At 47.2% G+C, this 24,803-nt stretch overlaps 1 protein-coding gene across 1 annotated transcript; it reads right to left on the bottom strand.

Annotated features, from left to right (window-relative positions):
• Positions 1 to 245: 245 nt before the first annotated feature.
• C12H13orf42 (chromosome 12 C13orf42 homolog) lies at positions 246 to 18,360 on the bottom strand. The gene is made up of 4 exons (XM_061434401.1): positions 17,772 to 18,360; positions 4,048 to 4,195; positions 1,446 to 1,677; positions 246 to 480 (listed from the first exon to the last, which is right to left on the bottom strand). Exons 1-4 carry the CDS (start codon positions 18,174 to 18,176, stop codon positions 306 to 308), a joined length of 960 nt encoding a protein of 319 aa, XP_061290385.1. The 5' UTR covers positions 18,177 to 18,360; the 3' UTR covers positions 246 to 305.
• Between the last annotated feature and the right edge of the window lie 6,443 nt (positions 18,361 to 24,803).

The raw sequence follows: 24,803 nt of genomic DNA on the forward strand, positions 1-24,803 counted from the left end.
GTTCCCCTGTACCAGGGGAGGCCAGGAGTGAGCCTGGACCTTCCGTTCCCTCTGCTCTTAAAGACCAATAGGGTGGTAACGACTGGCCCACCTGCCCATGCAGAGAAAGCAGAGCCCCGCCAGTGCCCTATGGCGGGCCCTCCTGGAGGCCGCGCAGATGTCTTTGGCACTGACTGGGCACTGGCAGGCCACGTGTTCAAGGACCTGACTTGACCCATCTTTAACTCTATCACACACCTGCTGCTTTGCTGAAAGCAGACTCCTTCTGGGGGACCCAGCCTGGCCAGGCTGCCAAGCTGAGGCCGTCAGGGCACTGTCCGCTCCCAGAGTTGCTCCCGAAGCAGCCACTGCCCTCGGGGGTTCTCCGTCTCATAGTGGTCCTCCCCCAGGGACGCCGGGGGCTCCGGCGCAAAGAGCTCCGAGTCCCAGTCCGTATCTTCTCCCGAGAAGTTGAAGAGGATCTGTCTGGAGCTCCCGAGGCTGGAAGGGAGGAATGAGGCAGAGGGCTTCGGTTTGGCTTGGTTGGTCTCACAGGGAAAGGATGCTCTGATTTACCCTCCTGATGGAGCCTGTCGGATGCTCCCCTTGTGCTGGGACTCGTGGAGGACAGAGCTGTGTCATCGTAGGGTTGTGGGGGGACCTGACCTTGGAGAGGAAGGATGGGGGATGAGGGCTGAGTCCTGGTTTAATATGTCCAGTACATGGTCCTTTATTATGGAGGAGGCAAAAGGCGATGTAGAAAACCCCTGAACCCATCAGAGTTGGAGGGCTCTTGCAGAGAAACAAAAGAAGATGGGTGGGGTGGGGGGAGGGTAAGCCAAGACAGGCGCTTCTATTGTGAGAGGCGAGCTCCCTGCAGAGTGGCCTGGGGTGGTCAGAGCAAGTGTGCACGTATTTCTCTGAAGGAGTGAGTCCCAGGGATTTGGGAGTTAGAGATGGAAACTCGTCCTGGGAGAGGAGGATCTGCAGGGAAAAAGGCCAAGAGATGATGACAAGACGGCCAGCACAGACCCGGCCAGGAAGAAGCCCTTCATCCCAGCCTGGTGATGCCTTTCTACGGCAGGACCATCTAATTGGTTCAGGGTTGGTTCCCTCGTGGTGCTATGCCTGCGTCAACCCCAAACTGTCATTAAAAATCTGTAGCCACAGAGTATCAGTGACATCTGGGGGAAAGAGTGAAACAGGATGGACAAAGCATGAGGGCTAAGTGGCCAGAAAGGGAGGCAGACCCAGAGCTAAAGGGACAGTTAAGGTTGGGGACAGAGGTAAACCAAGCTAGAATAGAAGTGTAAGCTATTACAAAAATTTTTAACTAAGACCTCCCTCCCCCCAAATACGAACAATTTTTCCATGCAGAATGGGGTTCAGGGCACCTAAGAAGCACCCCGCAAGAGTCTGGTGGACATGAGAACATCTTGGTTACAGTCCGTGGCCCAAGCACTTACTCTTTTTTGCAGGCTTTGGGCTTAAATTTCAAAGTGCTGAAGGCCCCTTCCACAGCCTTGGGCAAGTAAATGGGGTGCCTCTCAAGTCTCCTCTGCGTGCCGATGGTCCGGCGCTCCGTGCTCCTCCGGAACTGGCCGGCTGTCGTGTGCCCTGCGACGTCCTCGGAGCGCCGTCGGGGCGCCCTGAGGATCCAGTTAGAGTGCAGACTATGCTCCCGGGAGCTGGTGGCCACTGGAAGAGAGAAGCCGGGCCCCGGGAGAGGAGGACTCACCATGGGGAGGAGAGGGGAGCGGAAGGTCACGGAGCCGGCAACTCGGGCTGAGAACTCACAATAAATACACAGGTAAAATGGTAAATGCTTAGGAAGGCCCAGCTTGTGCCAGCGTGCTCATGCTTAGTCGCTCAGTCATGTCCGGTCCTCTGCGACCCTATGGACTGAACCCCACCAGTCTCCTCTGTCCGTGGAATTCTTCAGGCAAGAATACTGGAATGGGTTGCCATTTCCTTCTCCAGGGGATCTTCTGACCTAGGGATCGAGCCTGGGTCTCCTGCATTGCAGGAGGATTCTATACCATCTGAGCCACCAAGAAGGCCCAGAGAGCCGAGCAAAGGGAATGATTCAACTCTGCAATTACGGGGCAGGGAGAAAATGCTCAAGCATGTGTCCATTAAAGATAAGCACACAGACCTATGTTTTTGGACTTGGAAAGATGCCCTCGATGTATTGTAAATTAAGTGAAAAGAGTGGATGAAAAAATAGGCAAGAGATCTTATTTTTGTTTAAAAAGAATAATAAAGTGAGTCTATGTTTAAACCTTTCTGAAAGAGCATACACCAAAACGTTAACGGTGATTATTATCTCTGGGTGGTAGGATTACAGGCCAAATGCTTTACTTTCTTCCTTATGCTTTAGTATGTTGTTTGACTCACTTGATTCACAATGAACATATGTTATTCTTGTTATCAGAGAAAAACACATAAAGTCATTTCCATTAAAAAATTTTAACTCTGAAGGTATCACCTATGTCCTCAATGGGTGTGCGTGCTCAATCGCTTCAGTCACGTCCAATTCTTTGCGACCCCATGGACGGCAGCCCACCAGGCTCCTCTGTCCATGGGATTTCCCAGGCAAGAATACCAGAGGGGGTTGCCATGCCCTCTTCTCTAGGATATCTTCCTGACCCAGGGATTGAAGCTACATCTCCAGCAAGTCTCCTGCATTTTCGGCAGATTCTTTACCACTGAGCCACCAGTGAAGCCCCGAGAGCCAATCAAAGACTAAAGAAACTGACAGTTGAATCCTGGATGTGGGCTCGACCCCATGAATGTGGTGGAGTTGTCTGCTCTCCATCAGGAGGCAGCCAGTGATACACCTTGGCCAGAAGACGAGCATCACCTTCAACCTTACCCCACCCTCTCCAACAGTCCAAGCTGGGCTTGAGCAAGCACTCTGGCCCTCTCCCGCCCGCCACACCCTTGCAGAGTGGTGGCCGGTGGGGGCCACAAGAGGGAGCACTGGGTGGTGGGGTGGGGAGGGTTAGGGTGCAGAGTGATGACAAATGGTGACAGATCAGAGTCAGGTCTAGCAAACAGTGCTGTCCAGGGCCAACCTACATAATCAAATATACAGGTTAAAGATAATATATAGGTTAAATATAATTTATCTATTCCCTTTTCCCTTGTGGCTCAGCTGGTAAAGAATCGGCCCGCGGTGCGGGAGACCTGGGTTCAGTCCCTGGGTTGGGAAGATCCCCTGGAGAAGGGAAAGGCTACCCACTCCAGGATTCTGGCCTGGAGAATTCCATGGACTGTATATGCCATGGGGTTGCAAAGTCAGACGCAACTGAGCGACTTTCACTTTCACTTTCATTCCCTTTTCTTCTTTTTTCAATTCTGGTAACAGATACATAACGTGTACCCTCTGAGGCATCTTGTAGTGTACATTCAGTCGCGTTGAGTATATTCACATCATTGTGTGACAGGTTTCCACAGCTTTGTCATCTTGCAAAACTGATACTCTGTACCCATTTAACAACTCCCCACCTCATCCCTTGCTTGAACTGTTGCCCTATTGCTTTCCCTCATAGAGTCTTAAAAATTCCACCCCACCTCAGCTATGAAAAATGGACCACAGAGAAAGACTCAGTGGTGTTCGACTCTTTGTGACCCCATGGACTATACCTGTGTGCGTGCATGCTCAATCATGTCCAACTCTTTGCAACCCCAAGGACCATAGCCCACCAGGCTCCTCTATCCATGAAAGAGTTCTCCAGACCAGAATACTGGAGTGGGTAGCCATTCCCTTCTCCAGGGGATCTTCTCCACCAAGTGATGGAACCCAGGTCTCCTGCATTGCTGGCCGATTCTTTACCAGCTGAGTCACCAGGGAAGCCCCACAGAGAAGGAGTTTTTGTCCAAACAGGGCTCCGAGGGTTAAAGGGGGTACCCCAGTGTGGGGGAGGCCAAAGCCAGAACCCCAAGACATAGAGCGAGCTCAGGGCCAGGCTCTGGCTTGCAAATGAGAGTTGCCCCTTTATCAGGGGAAGTCCAGTCCACAGACCCCATCCACCCCCACCTCCCGCCCCCGGGGATGGCACTCACCATCGAAATCCACGTCTTCATTCTGCAGGTCAACCTCCGCAGCCCGCGGCCGCTTCTCCGTATCCAGCTCTGCGATGATGGAGTCAAAGAAGGCGATGGCCTCCGCCACGTCCGCGCTGAACTGGGAGTACTTCTTAGGGGTGGGTTTCTGCTAGGGGTGAAGGGCAGAGGGAAGGGGCAGAGCTGCGTGAGCCAGCCCAGCTCGGAGCACCCTCCGCAAGGGATGCTGAAAAGGACCAAATGTTGCTTAAACTGAACGTTTTAAGAGATGTTGCGGGTTTGCACGTAAATTTGAAGAAGTGCCCCTGAAAGGAAGGTAGATACTCCAGATCCACAGATGCCATAGTTGGTGGATTTTCCGTTATCTCAAGGGGAGGCAGGGGGCGGGGGAGGGATATAAAAGGATGAGTCGATCTGCCTCTGTCTTGATCAGGGACTGTTGTTATCCGCCATTAGGCAAAATAATTTGTCTTTCTTTGGCCTGTCTCCTGCAGATAAGCCCAATTAGGAGATTGTCCAGTTCCCCGGGGCCGGTGATGAGATGCTCACAGCAGAAAAGAGGGGATGAGATATCTTGAAAATAAAACAGTCCAGAAGAGGTTGTCAGTAAGAAAAGTGGCCAACTTCAGGTTCAATCGTGGAATACACTTAAATTGGTATGATTGTTTGAAAAGTTAAAGCAATGATATTAATACAATATAAAGTGTTTAAGAAATCTACTGAAAGTCAGACCAGGTTCCGGGTTCTGTCCTGATCCATTCTCCTTCAGGATATCCTCCTCCTCCTCCCCTTCCTCCTCCCCCTCCTCTTCATCACCATCATCATCTTCACAACAGCCCCCAGTCAGTCACCAGTGACTGGCATCATGGAAGTCCAAGCACTGTGGTGGACTTTGGGGGAGAACTCAGGACAAAAGACACAGAATCAACAGGTGAACTAATAAAAAAAAAACTCCCCAAAGAATGTAGGAAGTGAGAGAACTCAGAGAGGAAAAAGAGACAATAGGTGTTAACCTGGGCTCTTTGGATCAAGTATAGTGTTCTTTTATTTTTTGTGCGCATTGTGAAAGTAGTGAAAGTCGATCAGTCGTGTCTGACTCTTTGTGATCCCATGGACTCGTCCATGGAATTCTCCAGGCCAGAATACTGGAGCGGGTAGCCTTTCCCTTCTCCAGGGGATCTTCCAACCCAGGGATCAAACCCAGGTCTCTTGCATTTCAGGCGGATTCTTTACTAGCTGAGCCACAAAGGAAGCCCAAGAATACTGGAGTGGGTAGCCTATCCCTTCTCCAGGGGATCTTCCTGACCCAGGAATCGAACCGGGGTCTCCCGCATTGCAGGCAGATTCTTTACCAACTGAGCTATCAGGAAAACCCTTTTGAAAGTGGGATGGTATTAAAAATGAAAGTGATTTAATCACAGATTTGCATGTTAGGAAACTAAAGGATGACATCTTTATACATGCATAAGATTTTGGTGAAATATATACATTTTTTGAGCAAACTCTGGAAGATAGTAGAGGACAGGGGACCCTGGTGTGCTACAGTCCATGGGGTCACAAAGAGTCAGACATGACTGAGTGACTGAACAACAACAAAAATGCATTTTATACCACTAGGGAACTTTTTTTTTTTTTTTGGCCATGCCACAGCTTGCGGGATCTTAGTTCCCTGGCCAAGGATCTAACCCACGTCCCCTGCAGTGCAATCACAGAGTCCCAACCATTGGACCACCAGCGAATTCCCAAGAAGCATCTTTAAATAGTGGATTTCTTTTTCCTTTTATGAGAAGTATTCTTGGAGAAAAATTTTGAAGTACCTCAAAATATACTGAACCTTTTCTGTTAAAAGTGGAAAACTTCATATGTAGTTATCCTGCCCTGTTCAAAGAGCAAATTAAAATGAAAGGGGTGGGGCGGTTAAAACTCAAAGACAAAGAGAACAAGAGAGAGGTGGTCAGTGAGAGAGATAGCCAAGAGTTCCTGGCAAATGGAATGCAGCTGAAGAGGAGGAATTGCTGGAACAGAGCAGAGGAACTTGCCTTCCAGAGAGCGGCAGCGGGGTGGGCATGGGGCGGGGCACGGGCAGAATTGGAAGCACTGCAGAAGGGGGACAATTTGACCCTTAAAACAGAAATGTTCCAGACTTGGCAGCACCAGGGACACCAAGGATGGGGATGGAAAACTAAGGGACTGGTTGACAGTCTGTATGGACTCAGCCGGCCAGGCCACCCTCCCACAGTCGGATGACCAGAAGGCTCATCTCTGGAGGCAGCTCCCTGTCTTTTCACTTGCTAGTCCCTCTGCCTTGAACGCCTTATCTGACCAGCTCCTATCTGACCATCAGGACGTGGCTGAGACAGCTCTTTCTCCCTCAGATGATGCTAAGTGCCTGCATTTTTGAGCAGGCAGAGGCTTGTACCCTAGCTATGCCTGCACAGAATGACAATTGCTCCCTTTTTTCCTTATTTCTAGTCACTTTTCCCCAAGCTCCCAAAGCCCCAGGCCACCCTGCTTCTTTATCCCATAAATACCTGAGAGCCCCTTGCTTTCCTGGAGGCAGATCTGAATTTGTCCCCCATCTCCTCGCTCGGCTGCCTTGTGGATAAACCTTCTCTTGGCTGCAAACCCTGGCATCTCAGCATTTGGGTTTCATGTGAATTAGGTAGACGAGCCTGGTTTGGTGACACCAAGGCTAATCTGCAAGTCCAGGCTCCCTGGGCCTATTCAAGCCCTTTTTCAAACTCAGGATGACTCTGACTTTCCCCGCCTTTTCTGCAGCTCCCCTGGGCCTTTCTCGCCTCTATTAAGACATTCTCTTGGTCTCCAAGTGAGACCACTAGCACAGGAGCTACATCAACTGAAGCTCAGGGTTTAGGGCTCAGGCTAAGATCACAGAAAGTCTACTTTACAAAGCGATGGTTGGACAAAATGGGACTTCAGTCACCCGCACCGTTGGGTGAGAGCCAGTTCTCCCTCTCTGAACTCAATACTCTTAAATAAAAGTGGATTGCCTTCCTTCCTTCCTTCCTTCCTTCCCATTTTGACTTTTCCTGGCCCAGAATTTTTCAGCTACTTCTTTGGAAAGACTGCTACACACCTGCTTTCTGGGGCACCTGCTCAAGCCTGAGCATCCCAGGGCTCGTGTTCTTTCAGCCCGCGCAGCCCCAGGGCAATGAGCATTCCCTGAGAGCATCTGTATTACGTTGCCAGCTCCACTCAAGTTTGCCTTTCACATTTAACCTTCAGTGGCCTTAAGGTCATCATTTTCCAAGCCTCCCTGTCCGACTCCTTCACAACAAGCCTGGGTCTCAGATTACTTTCCCCAGATGAAACCCTTGCACTTTTCCAAACCAAACTCCACTGTATTCCTCACTGTAATGTTTGAGTCCCCCAAGGCAGTGTATTTTTCTGCATTTCACATCCGCTCCCATCCTGCCTGGTCTCACCTGCCCTTTGGGTCCTTCAGCTTCTCTGATCTGTTTACTTTCTTCTGGGATCTGTCAGTGTTTGTCTCCAAGAGGTTTGGATGCTCCAAAACCAACATGCAAGTGTGAGCAGCAACATTTTGTCAGAGGTTAGGGTAGGTTGGATAGGTTCTAAGCCCACCCAAAGCCAAGAGGACCACCACGAAACATCGCGCCGCCTCCTCCCTTCTCGTGCTTGGGGCCCACCCCCCTCACCGCCCCAGGGGCCACCTCACGTGGCACCTCCTCTCTGACGCTTTCACCCTGCAGCAGAGAGACACGGACACTGCTTTTCTATGTTTGTGTGGACAGCAACATTGTATGAAACCCTCATAGCCGCACACCAGGCCCATGATTCTTGTTGTTTTTGAACCTTTCATTTTGTTTTGGGGTATGGCCGATTAATAACGCTATGATCATTTCAGGTGAACAGCAAAGGGACTCAGTCATACACACACATATCCATTCTCCCCCAAACACCCCTGTCATCCAGGCTGCCACATAACATTGAGCAGAGTTCCATGGGCTATACAATAGGTATAGGTCCTTGTTGGTTATCCATTTTAAATATAGCATATAAATATATATAGTGTGTACCTGACCCTCCTAAACTCCCTATCACTTCCCCCATCCTTTCCCCCAGCAACCACAAGTTTGTTCTCCAAGTCTGTGAGTCTCTTTCTGTTCTGTAAGTAAGTTCATTTGCATCATTTCCTTTTAGATACCACATATAAGGGATGTCATACGACAGACTCGTGATTCTCAACCTTGTCTATGAAATAACTTTGGCAAATGACACTCACAGATAGATTGTCTTTGGATAGATACTCAATTCCTTTCCTAGTGGCTCAGTTGGTAAAGAATCTGCCTGCAATGCAGGAGCCCTGGGTTTGAACCTTCGTTCGGGAAGATCCCCTGGAGAAGGAAATGGCAACCCACTCCAGTACTCTTGCCTGGAGAATCCCATGGACAGAGGAGCCAGGAAGGCTACAGTCCATGGAATCACAAAGAGTTGGACATGACTGTGCAACTGACTCTCTCTGTCATTGCCAACCACTGCCTACATGACACAGGCTGTAGGATACACCCTGCTTCCAACATTGTTATTCTACCCACTTCTCTTTGAACACATCAGTGTGGTTCAGGCCAGATGCTGAGGTGATGGTGCTTCAGATTATGGGCTATATCAGGGCAGATGTGCTGTCTTTCCATCTATGAATGTTGGGCACCTATTTCAGTGCCTGACACAGAGTAATTTGTTGAACGAATAAATGTATGCTGTATTCAGTTCAGTTCAGTTCAGTTCAGTCGCTCAGTCGTTTCCGACTCTTTGCGACCCCATGAATCGCAGCATGCCAGGCCTCCCTGTCCATCACCAACTCCTGGAATTCACTCAGACTCACGTCCATCGAGCCAGTGACGCCATCCAGCCACCTCATCCTCTGTCGTCCCCTTCTCCTCCTGCCCCCAATCCCTCCCAGCATCAGAGTCTTTTCCAATGAGTCAACTCTTTGCATGAGGTGGGCCAAAGTACTGGAGTTTCAGCTTTAGCATCATTCCTTCCAAAGAACACCCAGGGCTGATCTCTTTCAGAACAGACTGGTTGGATCTCCTTGCAGTCCAACAGACTCTCAAGAGTCTTCTCCAACACCATGGTCCAAAAACATGCTATCATCTAATGTTTATATTCTCCAACAGTTTTTATGATGCTAACTTATACCTTTGGATTTAACCTGACAAATTTTGAGAACTCTGTACCCCTTATTTTTATGGAGTATTGATAATACAACCTTGAGCTAAAAACATCTGGAAATCAAAATGTCAATGCATTGAGATGAAATTTACAGGATCAAGTGTGGAACTGGTCTGGCTGGCTTGGGGAGATCATTTTCCCTTGGCTCATTCAGCAGGGTGAAATGAAATGCAAACCAGTTTAAATGTTTCCATAAGCAATGTAATGTTCTCAAAAGCAGCCCTTCAGGATAAACCTTAAAAGCTCAAATATATCCTCTTTGCTTCTGCCATCCTTGGAATGCCATCCTTGTTATTTACAATCAAATCCAACGTTATTCTTATCCCTTTTATATCACAACACCTGGGAAATGTGTACCCATCATTGAAGAGGGGTTCGTGATAAACGAATGGGAGCTTAAGAAACAAGAACTGTATATGGCACAAATGAGCCTATGTGCAAACCACAAACAGACTCACAGACATAAAGAGCAGACTCACGGTTGCCAAGGTGGAAGGAGGTGGGAAGGACTGGGAGTTTGGGATTAGCAGGTGGAAGCTATTAGATACAGGATGGATAAACAACAAGGCCCTATGCTATAGCACCAGGAACTATATTCAGTATCCTGTGATAAACCGTAATGGAAAAGAATATTATAAAGAATGTGTACAGGTGTATAACTGAGTCACTTTGCTGTACAGCAGAGATGGGCACAACACTGTATGTCAACTATGCTTCAGTATAAAACAATAAATAAGAACTGTGGATCTGACAAACAACGTGGGGAAAGGTATAATCACTGAAATTTAAATACATATGTGCACACGTCCACATCCACGTTTTCAATAGATAAGCTATTGGTAGACTTGTCCGAGCTAAACAACAACCAAATAGTGATGTAGACAATACAGCTGAGAAAAATCAGACCAAAAAGATGAAAAGGAAGGGCAGGGTTTGGCACAAACTATAGGGTAACTAGACCTGGGAATTACCTCTTATAGCTAAGCGGTACGATCATTTTGGAAGCATAGCTGTACCTCTTCTGTGTTTGGTATTAGAGGTTGCAGACTCACCGTCTGACAAGCTGTCTTTTCTCTCCAGCATTATAATCTTAAAACCATTATTTCCTTTGCTAGTACCTGGTACCTTCTCCACTCCTCCCCTTAAAGGTCGCCTAAATGATCCTTTCACTTTAGCAAAACAGTAAGTAAATGTTGTTTGCTCACACTTATGAAACTCTTCGAAGCCTAACTAATAGAACTGAATTAATAGCCTTGAAGCATAGTATAAAACTCTTCACACATGATAAGTGAAACATTACAATCCAATGAGAGAAGGGATAGATTTGTCGATAAATGGTGTTGAATCTTTGCTATCTGGGAAAAATTTCAAATAGGATTCTCACTTCCCACTATGTATAAAAATAAATTGCTGATAGATAAGAGGTCTGGGGTTTTTATGGAACTACTAAAAAAAAAAGGAGGAAAATGGCAAATACGTAACTGACCTTGAGACACACAAGGGATTTCTAAGCATGAAACAAAGAAGTATCAAAGACAAAAGCTGACACGTTTAACTACATAAAAAACTGGTAATGTTTTTAATGATATATGAAATTGTACTGTCAAGTAAAATTAAACTATATATAAAATTAAGAAAATATTTTTAACCATGTGGCAGACAATGTGCTCACATTCTTGACGTGAATCCATATAAATTTAAAAAAAAGTTTCCTAGAGCCCAAATGTATAAAGACATGAATGGGCAATCCATTAATCAACAGTACACATTGGTTTGATAAAACAAGAGGGTCATTGTTTGCTCAAGCAATAATTCAAAACGAGTACATAAGATAATTCAGTTTATCTATTAAATCAATAGACTTTAAAAATTAATGACACTACTTGGTGTTGATAAAATACAAGAAGAAGAGCCTTCTAATTCACTGTTGATGAAGGCATAAATTATAAAATATTTCTGGAAAACAATATGTAGAAGAACCTTTAAAAATGACTTTTAACCTTTGACCTGTTAATCACACTAAGGAATAACTGTCCAAAAGATGCCTTTATAGACAGAGTAAGATGAATTCATTCACAATGTTGAACAATTGTTTAAAGGGTTGTGAGTTAAATTTTTGCCATTAAAAGTTCAGTTTTCAAAAACAAGTTAATGATAGAAAAGAACCCAAAATATAAGTTATTTAAAAGTATATGGTATATGCCAAATTTAATAAATTTATACATATACATACATAAAGGTTGCCAAATTCAAGAACTAAAAAAACTTAATGGCAGTTAAATTTCAATTCTACATAAGCTATAAATGTTTGGTATTAATATATACCAAATATTGTATGGACATAATTATATTTTTTAAATCCATCATTTATCTGAAATCCAAATTTAAATAGACATCCTCTATTTTATCTGGCAACACTACTATACATATCTATAACCATACAAGAAATAAATGATTGAAAGAAAATATGTTTAAACATTTTAGAGTGATTATTCTGGATGATATGCTCTAAGTTATTTCAATTTTCTTCAACTTTTCTGTGTTTTATAAATTTCATTTAATGAGTAAATATACCTTAGAAAAAATGTTTACCCAAAAAAACGTGTCCTTTTGATAGTAAACTCGGATTCATTACACATGGGATGCTTTAATTATTAGGCTATCATTTCATCTGAATACACCCAAATATACTCTACTCTATTAAAAACAAAAGATAATTTTCCACTCACTGAAAACCAAGTCTCCCATAAACCTTTCAGTTTTCTTTTTAAATTACAACTGGGGTTTCTCAGGTTATTTGTTTATTGAGTTACTGTATGCCTGGGGCTTCACTAGAAGCTGGAGATAAAAAGATAAATAAGACATGGTGACTCCATTCAAGGAGATCATGGCCAGTAGCAGACACAGCAAATGAATGACAATTACAGGGCTGCGTGCTGAGTGCTAGGTGCTGGGAGCTAAGTGCTGAGTTAAGGGCCAGACCCAGGGAAGAGAGAAATTCACCGTGGTAGACTGTGGACCTGAGACATGGCTGCCTGGGGCAGTGCTTTCTCTGCTGTCTTAAAAAGACAAGAAGTTAGCCGGGTGAGTGGGGTGTAGTGGAGAGGGAAATGGGAGGGGGAAGTGTCGTTGCTAAGCCAAGCAAGCAGCAGGTGTCTGGAAGATAGATTGGGGATGTAATTACCCATCTTGTGATCTGACTGAGGGGGCTGAGGAATTGGATACTCTGTTATCCGTCATTATTTTACTGTCTGTCATCTTCTGGGGAGCTCTGCCAAGCATAATAGAAATTCTTTGCAGTTCATACTGAATGTTTACTGCCCTTTAACTCTGCTGACCAGATACAGGCCCAGTACTAGAGACCTCCAGTAACTGATGCCCACAGAAAACCTGCACTTTTGTATCACCATGTTTGCAGAAATTCCCCCCAACAGAACTGAAAAATAATTCCCAGGGGTATATGGGAATCCAGGCCCTGCTTCCCCATCCCATATGCCATTTATAGGTGGATATAGAATCTTCTTAGGTGAATTGGATTTAGAGCTTTCTACCATAGAGGAGAAAAAAAAAATCTATTTGCTGTTGACATGGTCTTATTTCATGCACCAGGATTGAACAGCCAATGACAGAAAATTTATTCTGAAAGCTATATATTATCAGAGCAAAACTACTTTAAATAAAAATCAATCACATTTGGCAGGCATTCTTCAGAATTCCACTGGCTCTGTTTAAATTATTCTTGTAGCAGTTGAATTTCTTTAGTTGGGGGCTCAGGGGGGAGGGGGGAAGGAGATTGGTGCTGGGAGAGCTGTACATTGAAGAGCTGGTTCATTCATCCAGGCAGACATATCGGGAATCCAAGCTGCTCAGAGCTAGAAGACACACAGAAATAAAGACATTTCTTCGGACTGGGGTAGGTGACCAGGAACCTTAGCTTTGGAAAATACTTCCTCCCAAACCTTCTGGGCAGAGTTTCTTGAGTGCATTGCAGCCAACCCAAAACTGCCTCCCCGGTAGCCCAGACACTGTGGGTGGGTGAGGCTCAGGTCCCCTTGGGTGGCTGAGTTCTCACAGAGGGATGTCGGCTGTTCACCTGTTCATCTGACCCTAAAAATGTGGGGAGCAATCCTCAGGGAATTCCCCAAGTGCTGACGAGCACTCCGGACAAAATCCAAGTGTAATCTCAAACTTTGCCTCCTCACCTCCCATCAAAACCCAAGCTCCCTGGTGATTCAGGGGCTAAGACTACACTCTCCCAATGCAGGGGCCCTGGGTTGGCTCCCTGGTCGGGAAACTAGATCCCATGTACTGCAACTAAGAGTCCACAGACCACAGCTAAAGATCCCGCATGCTGCAATGAAGACCTGGTGCAGCCAGATAAATAAATAAAAATAAATATTTGAAAAAGCCCAAGCTCATGGACTGTTAAAAAGGAAGGAGGTTCTGAGAACGTGGATGAACCTTGAAAACACTATGCTAAGAGAAAGAAGCCAGTCACAGACAGACAAGCACTGTGCGATTCCATTTATATGAAGTTCCTGAAGGCAATGGCACCCCACTCCAGTACTCTTGCCTGGAAAATCCCATGGATGGAGGAGCCTGGTGGGCTGCTATCCATGGAGTCGCACAGAGTCGGACACGACTGAAGCAACTTAGCAGCAGCAGCAGAGGCAAATTCATAGAGACAGAAAGGAGAATACAGAAGTCTAGGGGAAAGGGAAAATGCGGAGTCACTGCTTAATGGACCCAGACTTTGTGTCTGGGCTGATGAAAATTTTCTGGGAATGGATAGTAGTGGGCTCCACAGCATTACGCTTAATGCCAGGGAATTAACCACACACTTAAAAATGGTTCAAATGGTAACTTTCAATTTTTTTTGGAATTTTTTAATTTTTTAAAGAATTTTAAAGAGAGTTATATTTTAAGAAATAAAAGATAGTTGTCAAACATTTTATAAAAACATTCTCCTAATTTCTAAATGAAGTATTTTTAGAGCCTCCATAACCTCTTAAAGGAATGCATTTTCTAGTTTCTACTAATTTACTTTCAAAAAGCATTCTAAAAAGATGTTAATTAGGGCTTACTGTCTTTGGGCTGAATTATCATGGGTCTATATAACTGATCATTTGGAAAAGCTTACAGAAAGCTCTGGGGTAAAGAGCTCTGATTTCTGTCTGGCAGTTAACCATTTGATAGTACACAGGGTTGCACATTTTTCTTTAAAAGAAATGTATATTATATCAAAGAAAAGCACTTAATTTCATAATTCATTGACTGATAGACTTCATTACCCATAATCTGAGGATACTGAAAAGCGCTCATTTAAGGTGCTATGAAATGCCACGGTGAAAATGGTAAATACTAGGTTATCCTTATTTTACCACCCCCTCCAAAAAAAGAGAGCCAAGCTTGAGAGAAAGCGATGTGTTGAGGGGGAGTGAAAAGAGAGAAGGGAAGTAACCCAGAGACCTCTGGCAGCTTGAAGACATTACCATGGGAACGAGGTGAGGGGAGAAACACGCCAGGGCTGAGGCCAGCCTCGTCCCAGACCAGACCCCAAAGCAGGCTTGAAGGAGAGCAATTCGCTTTCCAAAGTGCTGGGATGAGGCGGGAAATAGCAAGAAACACGGCAGGACAGCTTTAACTTCTCACGGGCTTTTTTCTCTCAGAAGCTGCACCACATCTTTAGGGGACTTTGACAGAGATTTTGGAAGGGTATGTGGTTCCCCGCCTAAGCCCCGTGCCTCTGGGATCTGAATCCTCCACTGGGTCCAAAAGACCTGCAGGAGTTACACAGCCAGGTCCCTTCCCTAGTTCCTCACTAGGATACGTGCCTTGTGCGACTTGGTGGCCACCCGCCAGGGCTCTGAGAAATCGCCTCCAGAAATCTGACTCCTGGGTCACTGCCTGCCTTTCCCACAAGAATGATCACCCATGAGAGTGATCTTTGGCTCCTTTAGCAGCATCTTGGAGAGTTCCTGACACATAGTATGTGCTCAATAAGTATGTGTTGTTAAGTGAAGGAAGGAAAGAAGGAATGATACACTTGTTGATGAATTGTTACTAAAATATCAGTGACGGCATTACAAATGACGTCACCCATGGTTCCCGGTATCAGATCCTCTATGAGAAAGTTTAGAATTTAAACCTGGGAAAAATCTGGATTCCTGTAAACAATAGGTATGGTTCTTCCTCTTAGTCAGAATTTTGAAATAAGTCCTGCTCTTTTTACATTGCAGCGCCCAGGAAGTGCAAAGCCAAATCCAGCTGTAGGATTTGCGTGTTTTCTTGAGCTGTCTTGATTTTCTGTGGATGCTTTTTCTCTCCCAGCTTTCCAATGTCTGTTGCCACCTCATGCTGCTGGTATATGAATCCTCTCAGACCCTCTGTAGAATGATTAGGAAGTAAGGAAGTATTTCCGCTGAAATGATTTGAAGGCACGGTACCTATTCATTATGAAGATCCTTTTATAGCTGGGCTCACACTCTGTCCCCAGCTTTCTCCCTAGCACACAAGTTGACAGAACAAACTCAATATTCAAGGCTACAGAGACCACAGGGCTTCTCAAGTGGTGCTAGTGAACCCACCTGCCAATGCAAGAGACCCAAAAGACGTGGCTTCGGTCCCGGGGTCAGAAAGAGCCCCTGGAGGAGGGCATGGCAACTCACTCTAGTATTCTTGCCTGGAGAATCCCATGGACAGAGGAGCCTAGCAGACTACAGTCCAGGGGGTTGCAAAGAATCGGACACGACTGAAGCAACTTAGCACACACGCATGCACAAAGTGTCTGGAGGGAATCTAACCGGAGCTGAGAACCCCAGGATAGTCAAGCTGGAGAGGAGTCCAGAAGCCATGGTGACCCCCTCTGTCATTGGAGGTGACCACAAAGGAGGAGGTGGCCCTGAAGGAGGAGGTGGCCCCGAAGGAGGGGTGTCAGGCCCCCAAATCTACAACTGGCTGGCTGCAGGATCAGTACCCATACCTGAGAGCAGGATACTTCCATGGGCCCCAACACTGACCTACTTTGAGAGTTCAAATGGTTATTTACACTGCTCCCACATGGGATAAAGTGCAGACAGTTGAAACCAGTTGGGTGAGGCCAAGCCCTAGAAATCTGATAACAGAACAATTGGTTCTTATTAATGGGACTTGCAGGCCTGCAGGACACTCTGGGGAGGCAGCCAGGATGGGGTAGGGGGTGAGAGGGCAGAAAGGCCTGCTCTGAACACCTTAGAGCTCAGGAGAATGATTGATGGGGATTTGAAACAGCCTCAAACTTCAGACATAAAAAAAAAAATAATAATTTAGGGAACAAAGGAACGAGAAACAGTGAGATTTGGGTCTTAGCAAAATCTGGTCACCGAGCCTCAGCTTGTCCTTCTGTGATCCCAAAGGACTTTCTCCCTGCTTCTCTTCTGGCATTACTGGAATTACCTCCAAAAAACATAATGTGTACAAACGCTGTGATCAGTACAAGTGAAAGTGTTAGTCACTCAGTCACGTCTGACGCTTGCGACCCCATGGACTGCTGTCCATCAAGCTCCTCTGTCCATGGAGTTCTCCAGGCAAGAACACTGGAATGGGTAGCTATTCCCTTCTCCAGGGGATCTTCCCTACCCAGGGACCGAACCCAGGTCTTCTTCATTGCAGGCAGATTCTTTACCGTCTGAGCCACCAGGGAAACCATAAAATGCAGGTCCTTCCCTTCACTGATTTCCTGCTTGGTCTGCCTGGGCAGGGAGACCCAGTGCCCAGCAAAGTTGTCATTCAGTCTCCTGGAGTCACAGACTCTCTCTCAGGCTGTGACTGAGTCCCCTGAGAACCTGAGCACCTCACACAGACAGAGCAAATCCTCCCAGTGTTTGCTTTGCACTGGGACCGTCAGATGTGATTGTATTAATAAAAGTAACAATAACTTGTTGAGAAGTGATGTGTTGAAGTGATGAGCTGTCATGCAAATGTCATAAAAGCCTCCTCTCACCCGGGAAGTGGGCAGTAAGGGACAGGCAAACTGTTGGCCTGAAGACTGAGCCCAAGCCCTCCTCGTGGGCTGCTCTGGGGATGCCAGAAACTGTCCCTCCCCCTGGGCCTCCACCCGAAAACTCCACATGGGACAAGCCACCCTTCCCAGGCCGGGGAAATGGCCATGGAGACTCTCTGAGGTCTTGGAGCTGGTGCCCAGAACACGCAGGTTAATTAAGCTGTGCTTGGACGAACCAAGATTCCCACTTGCCTCTCAGAAAAATGCTCTTGTCCATAGTATTTCCTGGGGGCACTTGAAAGAAAGTGAAAAAGTGTTAGTTGTTCAGTCATGTCCAGCTGATCCCATGGACTATAGCCGGCCAGGCACCTCTGTCCATGGGATTCTCCAGGCAAGAATACTGGAGTGGGCTGTCATTTCCTCCTCCAGGGCATTATCCGGACCCAGGGATCGAACCCAGGTCTCCTGCATTGCAGGCAATTTCTTTATCATCTGAGCCACCAGGGAAGTCCACGGTGGCACTTACCTTCATTTCTTTGGCGGCAGACTTCTTTACGCCCCTGGAGGATTTTGAGGAGGTGGAGGAGACGCCTGGGGCGCGGCTGGGCTTCAGGTCGTTGAGGCTGCTAAGGTACTTCTTGCGCAAGGCCAGCAGCTCCTGTAAGTACTGCAGGCAGTCCTGGGTGCGCGAGAGCATCCACGCGCGGTCCCCCTCCTGCTGCAGGTAGTACAGGCTGGGGTCCATGCTGCCGGCGCTCCGGTATTTCTTTAAGGACTCGCTGAACTTCTCGCCGTGGTCCCCGACCACGTACACGGAGCTGCTGCGGATCAGCCTGACGGCGGAACTGGGGCCGTGGTAGTAAGGGCTCTCCGCCACCTCTGCCTTCCTGTGCGGGCCGGAGTGAAGGATGGAGTGGAGCTTTCTGAGCATGGTGCTGGGTTTCTCTCTGTGGGTGCCTTCCAGCTGCCTGCGCGGCGCCACTTGATCTAGCTGGGGGCGCGGGAGCCAACCTGCGGAACTGCCCCCATCTGCCTTCCCGGGGGCCCCTGAGTCCCGGAATCCCAGCGAGTGTGGGCTCGGTCAGGCGGGCAACCCGGGCATCTTTCATGGGGGAAACTTTCACATCCAATAACCGAGATGCCATAAACCACCTGAGGACGTGAGAGAGCGCGCCCTGAGCCTTAAAAGCAAGTTCCCTGGCTGGCTTGAAGCACCCCGGGGGACAAATACCTTCCTCGATGTTCCATCAAAGGTCCCAGCTGGATGGGGAACGTGTGACGCTGCGTTTCCCTGCTCAGCTATTTTCTCTCCTTTTCCTTTTGCATTTCTGGGTGTGTTCTCACTCGGTTTGACTGGATCTTGCTGTGGGTTTTTATGTTTCCACTTCTGTTGAGCTGGCCCTGGTCCTGAATTCCCCCTCACCAAAACGCCTGAAATCCTACTTTGCAAAGACAGCGCTAAGCCAAAAATAGCATGTTGCTGGAGGTAAAATCCAGTCCCCCTGAGATGCGCCTGGGTGGACACAGCCAGGACCTTTGGCAGGAGGCTCTCAGATCCCTGATAAGCTGGACTCTGAGTAGCATCCCAGTGACCTGGAGGTGCCTCACCCTGGGGTAAGGAGACCTCGCTGCTGTTACCCGATAGCAGGCTATTGTGGAGACAGGAGGATTCAGATATCTTACCACAACTTTCTGCACAAAAGCCTCAAAGAGCTGAGGGTGGCCACATGTATGGAGAAAATCCCTTTCTTTTGTTTGAACACATTTTCATTTAAATAAGACTCACTATGTATGTGTGCTCAGATGTGTCTGACTCTTTGCCACCCCATGGACTGAAGCCCAACAGGATCTTCTGTCCATAGAATTTTCCAGGCAAAAATACTAGAGTGGGTTGTCATTTCCTACTCCAGGACATCTTCCCAACCCAGGGATGGAAATGTGTCTCTTGGGTCTCCTGCACTGGCAGGCACATTCTTTACCACTACCAACAATCTCAGGGAGATTCCCTCTAGAATTTTTCCCAGCCAAATGCTACATATCATTATTGTATTCATTTTTCTACACAGTCTATTTCTGTCCCAAACTTCAGAGAACTGAAGCCTGAAAATCTCCAGCACAGGCATTTTCTTAAGCTGAGATGGGCGTCAGAGGAAACTATGAGCCCCTTGATATTGTAGTAAATGTTATGGGATATACGCTTTAGCATGGTTTAGTTTGCTGTGGGAGGGGGATTGTTTTTTTTCTTTCTTTCTTTCTTTTTGAGGAAGAAAATGTTCATGGCTTTATCAGATGTTCAAAGAGATCTGTGATACAAAAAAATGTTTAATGTTGATATCCTGCTCTAGAAAAATAACCATGACTTTTAAAATGTAACCAGGAAAAGACATTATAAATGTATTCTTCTTGAGCGCATCCTCCGCCTGTGACATTCTGCCAGGCACGGTGGTGAGACGGTCTCGAATATGTAGGCACATCTACACTTTACATCTGTGGAGTGCTGATGAAACAGTTCCCCAGATGTTAATTGATGGCATCCCTGTGGCTTCCTCAAGAAAGAAGCATCCTTTCCACCAACATCATTATGGGTTCTCAATTCACAAATGAGAAGGTGGGCCTGGAGGGGTCAGGAGACTTGGTGAAGGTCTGATCAGGCGAGTGAGAATAGTCCTTAAACCCGGCGCCCCAGCTTCGAACGCAGAGTGCTGGTCCCCTGCTGTTTGGTTCTCGGAGCCCTAAAGGCATGCACTCCAAGGTCTCCTGGGTGTGCGTGTCGGGGTTCTCTACCTATCCCACGTCTCTGGCTTTACACAGGCACAGTATCCAAGTATCCAGGATGGACAGGAGCTGACAGAATTCCTTCTCTGAGAAATCCAGGGTCTATGACCCCACTGCCTTTCTCGGTAGCTTGTTCCAGTGGGCTTTATGATGATACTCAATCCACATGGATTGAGACAAAGTTTAAATAGATAAACAATGAAGTCTAGAGACTTCCCTGGTGGCCCAGTGGTTAAGACTCTGTGCTTCGACTGCAGGGGCACAGGTTCGACATATCTGGTAAGAGATCAATCCCAAATGCCGCTCAGCAAGGCCTAAACAATTTTTTAAATGAAATCTAATCTCTGTTATACTCAGAATGTCATAAGAACCTAACCTCTATCTTCATGTATATTCTCCCCCACTGTACCCCTGCCTCCCGGATGGATCCTTCCTGAAGTCCAGACTTGGGAGCAAAATGGAGAGACTATTAAAGCGACATCACTTGGCAAGCACTTCATGAATACCAGGGGCAGATGGAAGAAGCAGCATGACCCAGCCAGCTGACTGTCCCACCTCCTGCCCCACACCAGCCACCTTCTCACCAGAGCTCCCACTGAGGGGGTTGAGGAGGGAATGCTCTCTCCCTGCAAACGCACTTGTCATCTCTGGTCAAGAAAATTCATCCCAAGAGGCAACTGCTTTTACATCATATTCAATTTCTCATGGCCTCACTAGAAGGAACGGATGGCCTTGTAAAGAGTGTTTTGAGATCTGAAACTAGGCATCACAGACAATTCTTCCCTTGCAATGGAGAACACTGGGCATGCACCTAGGTGGAGAACAGGGAAGGGCCTGCATCCACACCCCCAGCCCAGCCCCTCCACACCAGCCCCACTGTGGACTGGGAAACAGCCCACTGTTCTTGGAAACCAAACCTGCTCTCTGTGCAGCTAGCAAGAGCCTTGAGGCTTGGCCAGGGCCCCAGAGACTCAGCATAAGGCAACTTGTTATAAGAACCGTTGCTTTATTCCAGAATTCCTCAAACCCAAAGGGCAGCATCCCAGCACAGGGCAGATCAGTCCAGAAGGACCTGCTCTGTAGCATTGCTGAGAGATGGCAGCTGTGGGCAGGAAGGGTGTAGGAGGATGATTAAGCTTCTCTCTGCTCCCAGGGGAGCCTCATTTGTGCTGCTGGGCAATGCTCTCGGCCTGGTGAGCAGGGCAGGGAGGTAGGGAAGAATGAGAGCGTGGGCCTCGCTCAGATGTGATCTGACTCCCAGATCTGCCACTGACCAGCTTGGAAACATTACTTCAACTCTGAGCTTCAGTGTTCTCATCTTCATGACACAGGTTAAGTAGACATTACCAATGTCATGGAGTTTTTGGTCATGATTAAATGAGGTAATACAGAAGAGCACTTAACAGGGAATATTTGCTCAATCAAAAGTAGCAATTAAAACTTTTATAATAAAAGTATGATTACTACTACTTCTATTTTATAGCACCCAGGTGCCAAACTATTGTTCCAGGGCAAATATTTTGCATTCAGGCCTATCATCCTTCAATATTTGTAGAGATCAAAGGCCCAGATGGACCACCCTTAATAATGATGAGCTTAGAAATCGGCAGGTTAGTCTGCTTCCCTGAATGATGCTGAGCTTCGCTTCCTGAGAGGCTAGTTGTCCTGAGCAGCCTGCCTGCACAGGGCCAAGCATCCCATCCCCTCCGAGTGAGCCCTTAATCCCTTCCCTCCCCAACAGGGGGCTCCTTGGCTATTGTCAGGGTAGGATCAGGGATGATCCCAGTGGGACTCGCATCTCAAAGTGGTTGATTCTTCAGCCCCACCAGGCAACTGCGATTTCTCTAAAGAATCCAGAGTGAAAGAAAACACTCTCTATGCTCGCCCCGCGCCTGGAGATCCCCTTGGCTGTATCCTCGACAGGAAAGCCATTCTGAATGGGCATTTCCCAAAAGGCAGGCTAAAAACAAAAAGTGGAAAAGAGGCAGGAGGGGGAGGGGATGGAGAGGAAGAAGGGAGAAACTGAGAAAAGGAAGAGATCGAATCGTCTGTGCTGAATATTTAATAGAGGGTAAGATTACAAAGTTCGACAACATGTATCCCGTGTCATGCCGGTCCATTTGCACAGCCTGCTGGAACATTCTGCATTCTGGTTGTGCTGTGAATTGTGAGGGAAAGAATTTCCCCAGGAGACCAGCTCCTCTGGCTCATGCAGTGCCTCTGGGCCTGTGTCCAGTGGAACACAACCCTCCGGGGGTCAGAGCCCGTCCTGTCCCGCTGGGCTCGGTCCTCTACCTATGGAGACAGACACAAAATGCCAACAGGTGGCTTCACTGTTCCTTCTTACTTTAACATGCTTGGCAATCCTTTAAAAGTGTGCCTGTAAGTAAAAAGAAATGGCAACCCACTGCAGTATTCTTGCCTGGAGGATTGCATAGACAGAGGAGCCTGGCAGGCAACAGTCCACGGGGTCGCAAAGAGTCGGACACGACTTAGCGACTGAGCATGCAAGTAAACATCAGCTCCTCCGAAGTTCACAAGACTAAAAGAAAGCGACATGGTGCCTAAGGCCACGGAGGGTTGGTAGCTGTACTCGTGTCCCACCCTGAAAGGCACAGCCTCAACTTGGAAACTGCCATTAATGGAACGCAGAGTGGGCACGTCTGCGGGAGGCTGGAAGGGGGACTCAGCTGGATTAAGACTACGGGCAAGTAGTGAGAAACAGGGCTGGAGAAAGCTGGAGTGGGGAGTGAAGCTGGCATCAGGCACTTAAAGGAAACTTGGAGGCCACACCATCTTTTGGGTTTAATTTTGGGTTTAATTCAACAGAATATTCTTTGTCAGAGTCTCCCTTACATGACTTAGAAAGACTGCCCTCTCTAGGCCCGGCCAGCAGTCCTTACTGGCTCCCTTGGCCGGATCCCCTGGAGCAGTGCACAACCCCTACAACTGTATATGACAACCCTGACTGGATAAGAACTTAGAGTGGAAGATGGTGTGGTAAAAGGGATTTTTAGAAAATTCCATTTAGAAACCTTAAGTAGAAGCTCTGTCAGATTTAGGAAAAGTGAGGGCTTCACTTCTCTCTTACCATGTATAATCCACCCTGAGACTTAGTGGTTTAAACTCAGCAATCATTTTATTTGCTCACAATTCTACAATTCATCTGGACTGGTGATGGGCATGACGGTGGTACTCCCATGCCTGCATTCAGCCGTGGGCAGGCTGGGACTGGGTTCAGCTGGGGAGCTGGGACACACAAGCCTCTCCTCCACATGGTCCCTCCAGCAGAGTGGCCAGAATTCTGCCTCAGTTTCTCAGGGCTTCCAATAAAGCAAAGGCAGAAACTGCCAAGCCTAACGGCTTAAGACGGAAAAGAGCACCATGTTCTCCTGCTTCTTCATACTGTTAATTAAGTCAATCACAGGACCAGCTCAGCAGGTAGTATGAGAACCAGTAAGCATGGCTCACTGGGGCCACCAGTGGGACAGGCTGCCATGGTCTGCTGGGGAGCTGTGGTGACCATCCTTGTAGAAGGATGAGGCTCTCATCGGAGGGCAGCCAGTGAAAGGGTTCTCTATAAGAGCAACCCCCGAATCATTTATATTTGGCTCAGGGTGTATTATATATCCCCAGGGGCCCAACCAGACCCAAGGTCCACAGTGTTTTCTAGGCTTCTTGGCAAATATCAGATTGGGTGAGAGACTTCCCAGAGATTCTTGAGAATTGTAGCAACTTCTTACCAACCTTTATAGAAAAACCACCCCTTAGGGGTTTCAGGCTGTCCTTCTAGATCTTTCTGTAACCTCCCACCTGCTTTCCCTCCCCCAGTTTCTTTTCATGGCATATAAACCCCCAAACCCTGTATTAAGCCTCTATTCCTCTGAACAGAGCCTTCCTTTCTCTTTTCCTAAGAGTTAAATGGAAATTCTTGCTTTTATTCATACTCCAAAGAAACCTGTTACCTCAGCTCACAGGAAAACCCTCTCTGTGAGATTTGCTATCTTTGTCCTCCTCAAGTCTTGGCTGGAAAGAGGGGTGACGTATCGCTTCAGGCTCTGAAGAGAGCCTGGTCTCTACTCAGTGACAGCCTCTCTCCTGGGCAGAGGTGCTGGTCTGTCTTTGTGACAGCTAAAGGAGGAACAGGTGTAGCTAGAGGCAGTCCGTCTTTCAAGGTTTGCCAAGACGATGGGCCAACCTTCCAGAGTGCCTGTCCATCCTGACCTGTATTTGCTGACTAAATTCTCAGCTGCCGGACCTGCCCCTTCCAGCAAAGCATATTATTTCCCTCTGCATGGAATCAGAGCAAAACTGCTACTGTGCATCAGATATGGATGCCAGGTTGAATCAAGGTCCCAGGGCAGAGACTGCACTGTTCAAGAATGCATGTTTCATCTCTAAACCCTTTAACTCCCTTTGAGTAGAAAATGGCTGTAACCCAAACAGCTGATGGAGAGGAGCCTCACATCTCTGCCACAGGGCTGGGTGGATTAAGTGATGACAAGAAGTGAATATTGAAAAATGTCCAGATTCAGCAGGATTCTCGGTGTTTGTATGGAACTGGGTCACTTTAATTGCTGTTACAGAATCCCAGTCTATCTACATACAGCCTTCAGGCTTATCTTTTTAATCAATCAACAAATATTTACTGGAGGTGACTTGGTACTCATCACTGTAGACTCTATGGGGGTTTTCCTGTGGCTGCTCCTTCTCTGTGTCCTTCATAATTTCCTCTTTCTCTGTCAGTCATTAAATAAGTACAACCACACAGTGCGATTAACTA

The sequence above is a fragment of the Bos javanicus genome, chromosome 12 (genome assembly GCF_032452875.1).
Source record: "Bos javanicus breed banteng chromosome 12, ARS-OSU_banteng_1.0, whole genome shotgun sequence".
Lineage (NCBI taxonomy): Eukaryota > Metazoa > Chordata > Mammalia > Artiodactyla > Bovidae > Bos > Bos javanicus.

What these genes read in the sequence shown, in the direction of transcription:
- C12H13orf42 (XM_061434401.1), bottom strand. Translation starts at nt 18,176, where the DNA reads ATGCTCAGAAAGCTCCACTCCATCCTTCACTCCGGCCCGCACAGGAAG. An exon ending in CTGCCGCCAAAGAAATGAAG is followed by an intron (nt 4,196 to 17,771) that starts GTAAGTGCCACC and finishes CACCCCTAGCAG; the next exon opens with AAACCCACCCCTAAGAAGTA. An exon ending in CCCAAAGCCTGCAAAAAAGA is followed by an intron (nt 481 to 1,445) that starts GTAAGTGCTTGG and finishes CCTCCCTTCCAG; the next exon opens with CCTCGGGAGCTCCAGACAGA.